This window comes from Argentina silus, assembly GCF_951799395.1.
Source record: "Argentina silus genome assembly, contig: scaffold_189, whole genome shotgun sequence".
NCBI lineage: Eukaryota > Metazoa > Chordata > Actinopteri > Argentiniformes > Argentinidae > Argentina > Argentina silus.
The window spans coordinates 13,675-28,137 of record NW_028153013.1 but is presented as its reverse complement, the minus strand read 5'-3'; the positions used below and the strand labels follow the sequence as shown (position 1 = coordinate 28,137).

Here is a 14,463-nt window from a genome sequence, read left to right as displayed (position 1 = left end):
ATTATCATTATCATCAGTAGGCCTATTATCATTACTAGGCTACTGCTATAATTGGGAATTGGCACCAGACCTCTGATATGAATTTATGCTTTATTATTGTTATTATTACTAGGCCTAATAGTAGGCATATCATCTGCATTTTTTACAGAAGCTTGCAGGTTGGCGATGTTAATGTGAGACCTGAGCCTGCTTTGCCTTGCAAAGATCCTCAATTCTTGGCGCAATGTCTGATAAACATAGCCTCAAATCATCCTTGATTTGTGCACGATTGCGGTATTTGCGGTATTTGATTCATCGTACCTTCGAAGCTTTTTTGCAGCTGGTGGTGCGTCGGTTGCCTTGTTGGTCCTCACTAGAAATCTCTCCATTTTTGTTTGGTTTTGAAATAATTTGGATGTGGATTAGTTGTGTTTTCAATAAAGTTTAGGCTATGATGTAACGATGTGTGCATGTGTGGCTATGTTGAGAAACTAGTATCGGGGGCTAATCAGTCGGGACTTAGGCACGATCTTTAATACAACAGTACACAATAACGATTTTGCAGGCAATGCAGATTTTATTTTAAGACTTAACAATTGTAGTCCTTTGTGAGTGGGTGAGTGTGTGTGTGTCTTCGTCGCGTGGGTCGTACAGTTGTGTTGCAACACGGTGAAAAAGTTGCTAGCTAGTTAGCTAAGTGCACGCCTAGCAGTTAACAAAATTACTGGCTAGGGCTGAGATGGGGATAATCTTTAAAAAGACTGTTTGTGGGGTTAGTCTTTAAAAAGACTGTTTTGGTTTTGAAGTATAGGCCTAAGTAAATCGATATCGAGATTGATAACAGATAGACTAGCGAGAGTTGGCACAAGCAAACTTGGCAAGAGACTAGACTAGAGTGAATGGAGCTACGACGCGTGTGCGGACGCTTATATAGTAGCACTTACGTGACGTTGCGTCACAGGCTCAAAATACTATCCCCTGTATTGGTAGATTTGAAATGAAACTGTGTGGTTGATTTGTTTGTGTGTTATAATAGTCCAACCACTTGCATTTCGACATGGGGGGGGAATCTGTTGCATGTCCTTTGTAGGTCTACTAATAGCCAGTTAGTCCGTGATTTTATTTTTTATTTTTTTCCCCCTCCCATCCTGTAGCCTACTCGCGCCCCCCCCGGGAGAGAACCACTGTAGTAAGTGAATAAACGCAACTGATCCGGTGATGTGAGAACTCGTGTTTGGCGTGGTGACCGCTTGCTTAAAAAATTAAACCGCCCACACCATCTCTGGAAAGAAACATTTAGCAAAAACGAAACCGGAAGTCTTATTGACGGAACCTGCCGCTTTTTGTCGTTCAGAGAACACAGATTACTTTACCAGGGTATAGATAACATTAAGTGAACATAATCTTGTTTAAATACAAATACTATATGTCAATTGCCCATGTAGGTGAGTATATCGCTTTACACAACTAAGCTTAGAAAATAAACAAACTATTCAAAAAAAGGTTTGTTGATAATTACAATAACATATGACGGTGATTATCATTATTTTCCCATCATTTTAGCCTTCATTATTCGTTAACATCGTGTACAGGTCTGTGCTCTTATTTTGAAGGATTCTTGAAATTTGCTCGAACGTGACCCGGAAGGTATTGCTGACTTCACACGAGTCTAGAATGCGATAAGATCTCAATATGTGCACGAAGACCCTTACCAAAACCCCTTGGTCTTTACTTCTGCTGCAACGCTACATCTAATCGTAGTCAGTGTAGAAGCGTAACATTTCTACTGTCCTTGGTAAGATTTAATTATTGATTGTTTCTGTTTGTTTCACTACGGTTGATTATGAGACTTCCTATACTGCGTCCAAGCCAGAATGATTGCCCCAGATTGCCCAGGGAATTAAAACTAGTTCAGTAGCTATACTCTTTGAACTAAGGTCGGAGTTGGACACGCAGCTTTCGTGTTACAGTCATTCCTGTAAGGGTGTACCGTGTCCAATTGTACCTCTCTTAGGTTGCCATAAATACATTCCCTGCTTCCTCTTTAACTAAATGCTCTGTAAGTGTAATTTAGTAAAGCATGAGGCATCATTTCTTTTTCCATACACCTGCTGATGATCAACGATCATTGTGGTCTATCAAGGGCATCATCCTAAAAGTCTTTTATTTCCAACTCACACATTTTCCTCCAATACATTTTTAAAAATGGTGAATCAGAAAGTGAGGGTGGATGATGCAAGGAAATTAGACTTTTGAGAGTTCAACCTTTAGGCCCCGCCTATCCCTTACTGTTTAAAAGTTTAAGTTTATTGCTTCATATAAATGAATCAGTGGCCGTAGGCTTGTATTTTACTAATGATATATTTATTAAAGTGTGTGTGTCTGTCTTCAAGTGAGGTGCAGTTGCCATGGAGAACTACAGTAAAGTGCGGACGGTGGAGCAGCCATGCCCCTGCCCGTTCTCTGGCCTCCCCAGTGACACGCCTGAGGTGCGAGTCAAAGATGGCAGCAAGATCCGCAACCTCATGCGCTACGCTCTTAGCCACATGGAGGGGAAGCCCAGGCTGGCAGAGGGTGATGGGGGCCAGCCTAGGGGCCATGAAGGGCGTAGTGCCATTGAATCACAACAAGTAGGCTGCTCTCAAGGGCTGGAAAAGACACTAAGTCGGCAGATTGTATTCACTGGGATGGGGAAAAGCGTCTCTAAGGTGATTACATGTGTGGAGATTCTAAAGCGCCGTATGAAGGGCCTGCACCAGAACACCAGGCTGACTTACAGCACGGCCCTGGAGGTTTGGGAGCCCCTGGAGCCCCAGGCAGGGCTGGACAGCCTCACCGTCAGCAGGAACGTACCCGCCATCTGGGTTCTGCTCTCTAAGGACCCCCTGGATGCTAGCCTGCCTGGGTACCAGGCACCTGGAAATGCTGATGCACTGTGGGTACAGGCTGCCAAAGAGGATGCAGGGGGAGCTGGAGGACATAGGCATGGGCATAGAAGGAAAAGAGGGGGGGAGGGAGGTGGTGGAGGAGGAGGTAGAGGAAAGGGAGGCTCCGCAAGATGGACTGGACGACCCAGAGAGCCAAGCAAAGGCCAGAATTGAGGTGGAGCATGGCAGGAATGACACTGGGTGTGAAAGGGCCACATATTGACCAACACATCTCTCATAAGAGCACAGAACAGTCCCTGTCTGCTGATGAATGTGCTCTCATTTTCTATCCAAATACCCAATCCCAAAACAGGCCCTTTGTTTATATGTGGCAGGTTTGGGGTCAGTTGAGTTTCAATTCAGTAAGTGAATTGAAATTACAATTAAAATGTTTGCAAATAGGGCATTTATTTTCAATGATTCCTCAATAAACTGAAAGAGACTTTTTACGTCATAAGCTTTACCATTCTTGAATTATATATTCAAAATCAATTTCTGAATTGAAATGTAATTGACCCGAACACTTGTGTAGATTTGAGAGGTATTATCTAGTAAGGTGGCATTTCTACTCAAATTGCTCACACCTATTAAATCCCTTTCAGATATAAGGGCAGGTGGTAGGGCTGTCCCTGACTCAGCTAAGAGTCATCAGTTCTAGTGAATCTTCAATGTTTTGTTAAAAATAAAGAAAATTACTGAGAAAATGAAAGTCATGTATACCTTCCTTTATTTACAATAGCCCAACATTACTAGCCAATGTGTTTTTGGTTCATATTTTGACAGCTGGAATTACAGCAGATGTTGTTTTCTTATCAGTGTTATGGGCCTGCTTTCAAAACCTATGCGTGTCTCATTTGCAATGACTGCTTGCAAATGCGGGAGGGGAGGGAAGCTTGGGGTTGTCAGATGCAATTATTGACTGGCGTTATTATAATAGAGGCCAGTAGTTTTGGCAAATGCATTTCAGGCTTACGTTTTGATCAGTGTGACATGTTCGTGTGCAAGCATTTACATTCATACTGAATAGCTGTGACGTGATGGATGGTTCTGGACAGACAGAAGAAAGCTTTTTCACTCTTTCTGTCGCTTGCGAGAGTCAGATGACGTGAGTCGTCTGTGTCTAACGACTCACGATTCGTAGACTCCCATGGGGTCTGCCTTGGCAGGTAGTAAACAAAACTTTACTTGGGTGAGTTTCCTGAAAGCTTCATTGGACATTGTATACAAAGGACATACATTTTTGGTTTTAGTACTATGAAGCGTTTAGGAAATTTGCTGCTGGCTTGAGAGAGTTGAATGTGAAGAGAGAGTGAGCGCACAGGGCACTGTACATGACTGTAATAGAAATATTTTGTAAGTTTATATGTTTGGTAAGTTGCTGATACATGACATTTTTATCCAATGTAAAAATCTGCTTATTTACTGTTTTATCAGAGACCAGGGGCCTCATTTATAACCGTTCTGGAAATTTCACACTAAATATGTGCATGCGCCTTGTTTTCAAAAAAGGCGCACGCCTTAAAATATTGAGATGCTCAACACATACGCAAGTTTTTAATTATGAATAAGACCCATCTTAAAAATGTGCGCATGTGAACAAGCTTCACTGCCCCATCCCATTAACGGCCACTTATACCCAGTACGAACCATTGTGCCAACTGGGCGGAAAAACTCACATTTGATGGATGTATCTCAAAATATCATAAATACGTGCATTCTCATCTGATATTTGACACGCAAAATCTCCATGTTCCCTGCTCATGGAGAGTGAAGTTGCATCTTTTGCTATCAGTATATTATGGATGATGGTTGATTAAACAGGTAATGTAATATTGCTTTTGTCATGGCCATTTATTGAAGTGACACCGGAAAGAATTGAAAAACATTTGTAGCAGCATTGAAATAGCACTTGCAACCCTTATCTGTGGTAGTGCATATCATTTTTTGGTCTTGGTCATTTACCCTGCCTTTATAGCGTCTGTTGCTATTAAATAGCCTAAATATATATTTTATTTCAAATGTATCATCATTATTGCTTACCAATTAGAAGAAATGGCCTTGCTGATGAATAACAGAATACATGCTGTCTGTATTGTAGTATTACTCTATGTACTAAGATACAGGAGAGTTTGACAGTGCAATTAAACTCTTACCCGCAAGCCCTTCTCTTCGCAATAACACATAAGAGGGTGTGCTATATTGTGGATATTGAAACTGCTGTGTTGCGGTCATAGAGGCACAGCCAATTTTTAACAACTTTCTGTCACGTGTGGCGTGTCACTCACCGCCTGTTTGGCCCCTTCATCTGGGGTACCTTTGTGTGTTCCGTCAGTGTTAATAGTTCCTGCTGTTGTGTCCTTGACCCTGTCATTTGTTACCATAGCACCTAAACTGGCCTGTGGTATAGAGATGCCGTCTATTCCGTCTTAAGCACATGGCCAGTCTAAGTCTCTGACACTATCATTTTCTGCCAGAGAGTGCAGAGCTCTGACCGTCCTGTCATAGTTACTTCTCTGTCTGTGAGAGTGTCTTCTCCAGCAGGTGCTCTGATGGGAGTCTGGCGCGCTGCCTGCGCACGCTGCCTGCGCACGCTGCCTGCGCTTCATCAGGAGCTCTGCTGGTGATAGCCCACACTCCAATGGTGCTGCTCAATCTATCAAGGATAGATTTAGTGTGTTTGATAACCTGCTTTGTTGTTATGTCTGACAATAATGCAAACTCAGGGTAGTTTGAGTGATGGTACTCCAGGGCCTGTCTGGTTTGCTGTGCAGCAACAGTGGTTCCTTTTGCTGCTGGTATCTGTGGCACTGGCACGTTTCACATTTCTGTAGTACATGTCCAATGTCTCTGTTCATACAGTAAATGGCCAATACAAGACATCTCTGATGCGCCTCTTACATTTCTCTATGCCTAAATGGCCTTCATGTGCCAGCATTTCTATTTCCATTCTCATTGAGGTGGGTATGGTAACTTTAGTCCCTTTCAGTAGGATGCCATTGAGTCTGTAATGGTCAGGCTAGTGAACCCAAATGCAGAACAGAGAACAAAGGCAGATGATGGTTGAGCCCAAATATAGATTAGAGGGAGGATGAGCAAGTAGGGGAGAACAGCAGGGTGGAATGGCAAGCAGAGAAGAGGTGGCTGGACAGGCAGGGCAGGCAGGCATGTGGACATGGCAGGCAGACAGGGCCAGGCAGGCTGGGGTACTGCTGGAACAGGGAAACAGGTATTAATAAATGTATCAATATACTGATGGGACAGTATTTAGTAAGGCTGGAAGCACAACTTAGCAGATAACTGAAGCTACGATCTGGCAGCGTCTGGACCGGGTCTTTATGGCAGGACTAATGATGGGAAGATGACAAACAGCTGGTCACCTGACTCCCGCACACCTGACTCCACTTCTGAAAATCAGGGAGAGAGCGAGAGCAGGAGAGGAGGGGTACTGCAGGCTAGATGGAGGGCGTGACACTGTCAGCTCATCCTGAAAGTGCTGATATGGTTTCTTCAACCTCACTTGTCTTGGCTTATGTAACTTTTCCATTACATCACATAGGACATCCTCCTTCTCTGTCTATCTTGCGATTTATGTCAATTTCTTCTCTGTCTCTGGCAGCCGTGCTCTCACTGCATCCACATGGATGCTGGAGCAACACCGCTCAGTCCATCTTTGGATTTGTCTGTGGACACTTTCACTGGCTTACTTGTAAAAACTTGAGCACTGGCTCCTTTATCAGACTGCTTTTAAGCTCTGTCCGCTGTTCCTTCTCATGTGACCACTGCCATTCTGTTTCCCTTTCCAGAAAGCTTCTGAGTACCCTGGTGTTTGGTGACGGGTTAGGGATAAACCTACTGATGCAATTGACTAGGCCTAATGCACGCTGTAACTCTGTCTTGTCTGTAGGTTCTGGCATTTCTTCAACTGCCCTCACTTTCTCTAATTCGTGCTGAACCCCTGATGCTCATAGCTTGTCTCCTAGGTAAGTCAGCTCTGTCACTCCAAACTCACATTTCAATCTATTTCGCTTGAGCCCTGCCTTCTGTGTCTGTCCCAGTACCTGTCTTCTGGAATTGTGTTCTGACAGACTGTTACCCCATATGATGACACCATCTAAAACACACCCACACCCTCAATGCCCTCAAACAGCTGTTGTACAATTCTGTGATATTCTTCAGGTGCTGAGCAAATCCCAAAGGAAGCAGAGCCTCCCAAGTGGAGTGTTGAAAGTACAGTTTTGCAGTCTCTTCATTTGTCTGCAATGCTCCCTTTTAATCCACTTGTTCAAGTCTTTTGGCTCATTACACCATCTCAAGTCCCCATTTTTCTTTTCAGCTATCACAAGTGAGTTAATCCATTCCTTAGGCTCCTTTATTCTTTTCACCATTCCTAGCTCAATGAGTTTCTGCAGCACTGTTTTCAGTCTATCCTTTAGAGCAAAAAACACTTTCCTTGATGGGTGAATTACTGGTTCTGCATTTTCCTTTAGCTGTATCTTATACACTCCTGGCAGCTTGCCTATCCCTTTGAATACATCCTTAAACTCTGATGTGAAGCAAATCTGCTGGGCCTCTTCTGTCAGCTCCATGGCTGGCTGCGCTAGCTTTCTGTCAATAACATGCATTCTTAATCAGTCCAAGTTTCTTGCATGTACGTAAACCTAGGCTGCCTATCTTCTTCTACAATCACAAATCTTGTTTGAACCCTTTCCCTTGCAAACAAGTGATACTCTACACATACCCTTTGTGGGAATAGGCTCATCACTATAGGTTGATTTTCCTCTGTGATTTTTATTTTTTTCTAATGCTGTAGAAATTTCTTCCATGGTAGGATATTCACCTGCGCCCCAGTATCCAGTTTTAGGGGGACTGTTGTGCCGTTTATGTTATAGATATGCAATCCATTCATTGCTCGTAGCTTTCCTCTGTGACTGCTCCCACAAGGATACGGAGAGTGCAGCCCTTGGCATAGTGGTTCATGCCCCCACATTTTCTACATTGTTTCCCATATGCAGGGCATTTTCATTGTGCGTGATTGAAGCCATATTGCTCACAGTCAAAAGCACCTATAGCAGCCTCTTGTTTAGCTGCGCCTTTTGTTTAGCTTAATAGCATCATCTTCCACAGCATCAGAAGTCTTAATCTGTATTTTAGCATTCTCTTATGCCTGGCAAATGCTAAACTGAAGTCCATTACCCTCACCTTTTTGTCATGTACCCCAATTGTCCTGTATCATCCCTCAGATGTCCAAAGCTCCATGACTGGCTGTTGGACTTCCCCGCTTGCATTATGTTATGGAAAACATAACTCTCATAGGTCTTGTTCTTTCTTGGCTTTCCAGTTCACGGTGACATTCCCCGTCAACTTCAACTTGTTTGGCTAGCGGATAGCATCCATGTTCAACTATGATTTTTGATTTACTCCTGGTACTATGTTTTGATGCAACTGCGCCAAAGACTAAATGACCAATGACTAAATAGGAATGGACACGTTGAAGTACACCCGATTAATTTCAATATAGTAGCTTGTGTTGCTAATTCGCCAACGAAATTCGTACTTCCTTGTTGTGTTTTTGGTCTGTCTACCCACTGAACATGCTCAGTATTTGCTTTTGTCTAGAAAAACACGAGAAGAACATGTGAGCCAAAGGCCCTGTGCAGGCCTCTGCCGATCGATGATGCGCACTGCGTTACCAAGAGAAGAGGCACATGGGAACGTGTAGGCTCTGCCGATCAAGCATGAGCACTAGGTTACCAATACAAGAAGCACATGGGAACACACCTCAGCCAGAAAACAATTCAGCTGATAAAACAATACCCGCTATAGAAGTCCCTTTTCTTACATATAAGCGATAAATTGCCTACATCATAATTATTGATAATATTTATTTTGTTCTGACGTTTAATCATTTATGCCCTATTAGGATCATTGACTGTAAGACAAAGATACCCATAGTGTAATTCATTCAGATTTTGAGCAAATCCTTTTTTTGTATTATTTATGAGAAGCTCCTAATCTGCCTAGGTGTTCAAAATATACCAAGCGATTAGGTTCAACATGGCCACGATATTTCATGTTATTTCATCATTAACTAATTTATTGTCAATCCCATCTAACCCACGACATCATTATTCTCGACGTAGCCTAATCAGAAAAGTATAGGAGTTAGGTAATGTGAGAAACTTGCATCTTGCATGAGACATTTCACTGGCTTGAATAGGAATGTAGGAAGTGGTGCAGCTATAGGTGTGTGTTTCAGCACAGAATAAGCATCTATTTAATGCACAAAAGAAACAGAGGGAAAATAAATGGCACATGCACTGTTACCACCTTCTAACATGGGGAAGGTACCGCAATTTAGCTGCTCACATGCGAGTGACGTTGCAAGAGGCCGAAGGTGCCTCAGACTTAAAGGGATACTTCACAGAAATCTACCTCAAAGTCGTTGTCCAGATCACCGTACGAACACGTGGACATGTGAAAACACATTTGGAAGCTGTTATGTCGGTCAAAAGCTAGGTTGAGGATTTTACCCCCAGCGACCATGAGTATTTAGTGGTTATCACATGGTTTTGAAAACTACAAGGAGCTTTAGGGAGGAGTGAGCTTACCGTTCCCAGATTAGCTACTGCCTGGTTTGTTTACATCCATCAGCACCACAGTAGCGCATACATATATCACTTGTGTTAACTAACATGACATTTAGACACACCTCCATTGCTGGCTGGGAGGCGCAAAGCACTATGAAGGTTGTAGGACTTTATCATCCGGACGTATTACCTCCTGGTCCGATAAAAGGCTTTTTTCTCACTTATTTGCATTTTGAAATAATGCAATATATTTGTTGTTGAGTCTCGGTGTCCATGTGGCCACTTACTCTTTAGATAAAAGAGTCACCTAAATGGCATACATTGCTATAATATTCTATTATGTTGCTTTCTCTCTACATCTTGTACCAATACTTACTGTAGCCCCAATCCCTAGTGCTTTTCAATATGGAAAACTGCAGGATTTTTGGAAATGTAAAGTCTAAAGTATTTCACTTTACTCTTCAAGTAATGTCTTTAGAACAAAACCAAAGCATAGCAAAGCATGCTGTCTGGGATTACAGTAACAGATGAAGGTAATCAGCTGTAGTCAGTTCTTAATCCCTTCATCCCCCTCAATGGACTCCCTTGAGGCAGCACCCTTCTGTGCATGAAGTAGGCTGGCTGGAACAGATGAGGATTAACAAGTCAACTTAAAGCGGACCAGATTTCCTTGCAGGAAGAGTCGGCAAGCTTGAAGAAAAATTAGCAGAGAGAAACAGGAGCGATCGAGAGAGTGACGAGGGACAAAAACAAATAATGGGTGGATGGGCAAACATGAGAAAGGTTCTGGTTCTACCATGGCTGCTCATTTTGCCATCTCTGTCCCAAGTCCGCCACCCACTACCAGTCTTATGGATCATGCCACTTACAAACAACCCAGGAAAGGGAAATCTCACAGAATCAGTGTTGCCAGCTGTCCAGCTGGCTCTACATGACCTGAGAACTCAACCGCCTCCCTTGAGAAACTATGAGATACAATTTCACTTAATAGATTCAGAGGTAACTTTTTCTGTTGTTTTTATTGACGGCTGTTCATCCCCAGCAAGCTGCTGTGTTTGTGTACATTGTTTTAATTCTGTATACATGTTTTCTTTTTTGGGGGGGGGGGTGACCAAGTCTTTTTAATTAATCTATTTGAGTAATAAAAAATACAAAAAAGAAGTAATATACTTCTTGAGAACAAGCCCTGTACCACATAATCACCAAAGCAAAAAATAATTATGACTGTATTGTTTATGTTTTTGTTGATTCTTTTTAACAAATGTTTTGAAAAAGTACAGGTCATAGAAATCTAGTGTTATTTGTATGTTCTTGTGGTCTTATGGCCTGCGAGTAGAAGCTGTGCCGGAACCTGTTGGTCCAGGTCTGGATACTCCGGTACCATTTGCCAGACGGTAACTGAGAGAATAGGGCGTGGCTGGGGTGGCTGCGGTCCCTGAAGATCTTCCCGGCCTTCCTCTTGCACCTCCCAGAGTAGATGTCCTGTATGGCTGGGGCATGCAGTCCTGGGGGGCCCCTGTGTTGAGAGTCAGAGTGGAGGAGGTGATACTGCCTACCCCCACCAACTGGGGTCTGCCAATCAGGAAGTCCAGGATCCGGTTACACAGGGAGGTGTTAAGAGCCAGGTCAGGAGAGCCAGGAGTAAAGCGCAGGACTCGTGGGGATCAAAGCCAGATCTTTCTCGTACATGGCGTGTGCACTATCCTTTGTGCTAATACAGCATAGCCAACTCACTTAGCAGTGATCGTAGTGTCCACACGCTTCACTATGTCATGTCCCTCCTGTGGAAAGAAATCTAGTGTTATTTGTAAGTTTAAATGCATTTTTCCCATTGCTTAAATTTTGTTGGTGACCCTGCATGCAGAAATCACTATGCTGCTCATGCATAGGAGTTGAAGTGTTACACAGGACGTCTGAAGAACCAAATGACGGCACACAGAGAGGGTAGGGTTTAGCCCGAAGGTGTATTTAATAATAAAGAATAGGGAGAGGGGTAGGGGAGAGAGAGATATTCCAAGGGGGTCGTCGAGGTCTGGTCCGAGGGTCAATAGCAGGAGGTCCAGTGTTCGGGGGAGGGAAGAGAGCCGTGGGATAATCCGAAGGGGTAGTCGGGGTTCGGTCCAGGGGTCGTTAGCGGGAGGTCCAGTAGCTGAGAGGGGTAGAGGGCTGAAGTTCATGTAGGGGCAAGGTCTGTGGAATGGGTTGACAAGGGGGTTCCGAGGAAGACGAGGGTTCTGGAGGGGCACAGGAGAACAGGGTAGGTCACAAGGAGAAAACAAGACACAAGGAATTCACTGGGTTTTCTCTGGAGGGCTGAAGCGTCTGCAGGTCACGAGTTAGTTACCATTAGTCACAGTACGTTCTGGCACTAGAGTGATGACCGGGCAGGGTTCTTATAGGGTGCTGATTGGGGATGGTTCGCAGGTGTGCTGATTGGTAATAGGGCACAAGTGCGCTGCCGACTGGGAGCTGGACGCTCCAGCAATGATCGCTGAGGCCTCAAGGTGGTGACAGAGGGTTGGTTAGGAGTTTTATTATACATTTCTAACTGGTATGTGATGTAACGTATAGTTTTGAACTGTGTCCTACTGCATTGTGTGTTGTGTACAAACCCAGGAAGATAAATTCTGATTAACTAACGATGGGTATCAAAGTCAAAGTCAAAGTGGCTTTATTGTCAATTCTTCACATGTCAAGACATACAAAGGAATCGAGAGGACGTTTCTCACTCTCCCACGGTGAGACAGATAAAGTGCCCAGGCACAACAGATAACACATACTAAAAGTAAAACATTCAATAAAAATAATTTAAACAGTGCAAAAAGAGCAGTCAGTAAAGACAGTAAAGTCAGTAAAATAGCAGCCAAATACTGTGTATTATGTATAAAAAAATAATAGTGCAATAGTGCATTGTAGCAATAGAATAGTGGATTGTCCAGAGTCCGTGTGTTTTGGGGGGGGGGGGGGGCTGAAGGGTTGGGAGGGGGGGGGTGGTGGTTTCAGCTTCCTGACAGCTAGGAGGATGTGGCTGGGGGAAGTGAGGGGAGAGAATTTAGCTTCCTGACAGCTTGGGGTATGAAGCTTTTCGTGAGTCTGGTGGTGTGGGCACGGAGGCTCCTATACCTTCTTCCAGAAGGCAGGAGGCTGAACAGACTGTGTGCGGGGTGGCTTGCGTCGCTCACAATCGAGGTAGCTTTTCGGGTGAGGCGGGTGGAGTAAGTCTCTTGCAGGGAAGGGAGTGGGGCACCAATGATCTTAGCAGCTGTGTTCACAATGCGTTGCAGTGCTTTCCTACTGTGTTCGGTGCAGCTACCGCCCCACACAGTGATGCAGCTGGACAGGATGCTTTCAATGGTGCCTCGGTAGAATGTTGTCAGGATCGGTGTGGGAGCTTTCGCTCGCTTCAGCTTGCGGAGGAAGTAGAGGCGCCGCTGGGCTGTCTTCGCCAGTGATGCGGTGTTGGTGGTCCAGGAGAGGTCCTCACTGATGTGCACCCCCAGGAATTTGGTGCTGCTCACTCTCTCCACAGCAGCACCATCGATGGTCAGTGGTGGGTGTTCGGTGTGCCCTCTCCGGAAGTCGACCACAATCTCCTTCGTTTTGCTGACATTCAGCAGGAGGTTGTTGTCTCTGCACCACGTGGTCAGAAGGTTGACCTCCTTTCTATAGTGGGTCTCGTCGTTCTTGGAGATGAGACCCACCAGAGTTGTGTCGTCCGCAAACTTCACCATGTGATTGGTGCTGTGGGTTGATGTGCAGTCGTGAGTCAGCAGGGTGAAGAGCAGGGGACTGAGCACACAGCCTTGGGGGGCCCCTGTGCTGAGTGTGATGCTGCTCGAGGTGTTGTTGCCGACTCGTACTGCCTGTGGTCTCTCGCTGAGGAAGTCCAGCAGCCAGTTGCAGAGGGAGGTGTTGAGCCCCAGCTGGTCCAGTTTGCAGATCAGTTGTTGCGGGATTATGGTGTTAAATGCTGAGCTAAAGTCTATGAAAAGCATTCTCACATATGAGTCTGCTTTTTCCAGGTGGGTGAGGGCTGGGTGGAGAGCAGAGCAGATTGCGTCCTCTGTGGAACGTTTTGCTCGGTATGCAAACTGAAAGGGGTCCAGGGTGGGGGGGAGGATGGACTTAATGTGAGACATGACTAGCCGTTCAAAGCACTTCATGATGATGGGGGTCAGTGCTACCGGGCGATAGTCATTGAAGCAGGATGGAGCGGATTTCTTTGGCACAGGTATGATGATGGAGGTCTTGAAATGTGATGGTATTTTGATAACTAAACAGAACACATTGTAGTGAACAGGGGAGTAAAGTGTAGGACTCGTGGGGATCAAAGCCAGATCTCTCCTGTACAAAGCATGTGTAGCAGTGATCATAGTGTCCCCACGCTTCAAAATGGACAAGCCTCTCTAATGGCCTCGCAGCTGCCATTCCACTTCTGACACCAGAGTAGTCTTGTGAATATGTTAATAATCCAGAATATTAATATTTCAATTACTCTCACTATTCATTAATTGTTCTGACTATTATTCAAATGAATAACAGATTACCTGGAGGCACTACTAAGGAAATTTGGATTTATAACAGAGCTTCCTTAAGAAACATCAAACAGTCTCAGTCTCATAAATCTGAAGGAATAGTTTATATTTTTCATTTTTATTTATTTTTTTATTTTTCAGGAAAGCAACCACAATGAAACCAGTATGAAGGGGTCCTACTAATTACCCCAAACAACCACAAACAGGGACCTAAAAGTACCCCAAATAACCCCAAACAATCTCAAACTACTACAGATACCCAGAACTACAAACAACCACATACAGGTATCCAAACGTACCCCAAACAACCCCAAATAGGTACCCAAAAGTACCCGAAACAACCACAAACAGGTAGCCAATAGTACCCAAAAGTACCCAACACAACCCCAGTGTACCCAAAAGAACTACAAACTGGCAGCCAATACAACACAAAAC

General features: G+C 44.3%; 1 protein-coding gene across 2 annotated transcripts; it reads left to right on the top strand.

Annotated features, from left to right (window-relative positions):
• The first annotated feature begins 1,170 nt into the window (after positions 1 to 1,170).
• On the top strand, positions 1,171 to 3,836 carry LOC310824490 (ribonuclease P protein subunit p25-like protein). 2 transcript variants are annotated; one of them, XM_083697748.1, is made up of 2 exons: positions 1,171 to 1,424; positions 2,373 to 3,836. In XM_083697748.1, the coding sequence occupies exon 2, from the start codon at positions 2,388 to 2,390 to the stop codon at positions 3,078 to 3,080; it is 693 nt and encodes a 230-aa protein (XP_083553874.1). In that variant the 5' UTR covers positions 1,171 to 1,424; positions 2,373 to 2,387; the 3' UTR covers positions 3,081 to 3,836. The 2 variants fall into 2 exon arrangements, with proteins under 2 accessions (XP_083553874.1, XP_083553873.1); XM_083697747.1 differs by lacking the exon at positions 1,171 to 1,424 and adding an exon at positions 1,470 to 1,774.
• Positions 3,837 to 14,463: the final 10,627 nt, after the last annotated feature.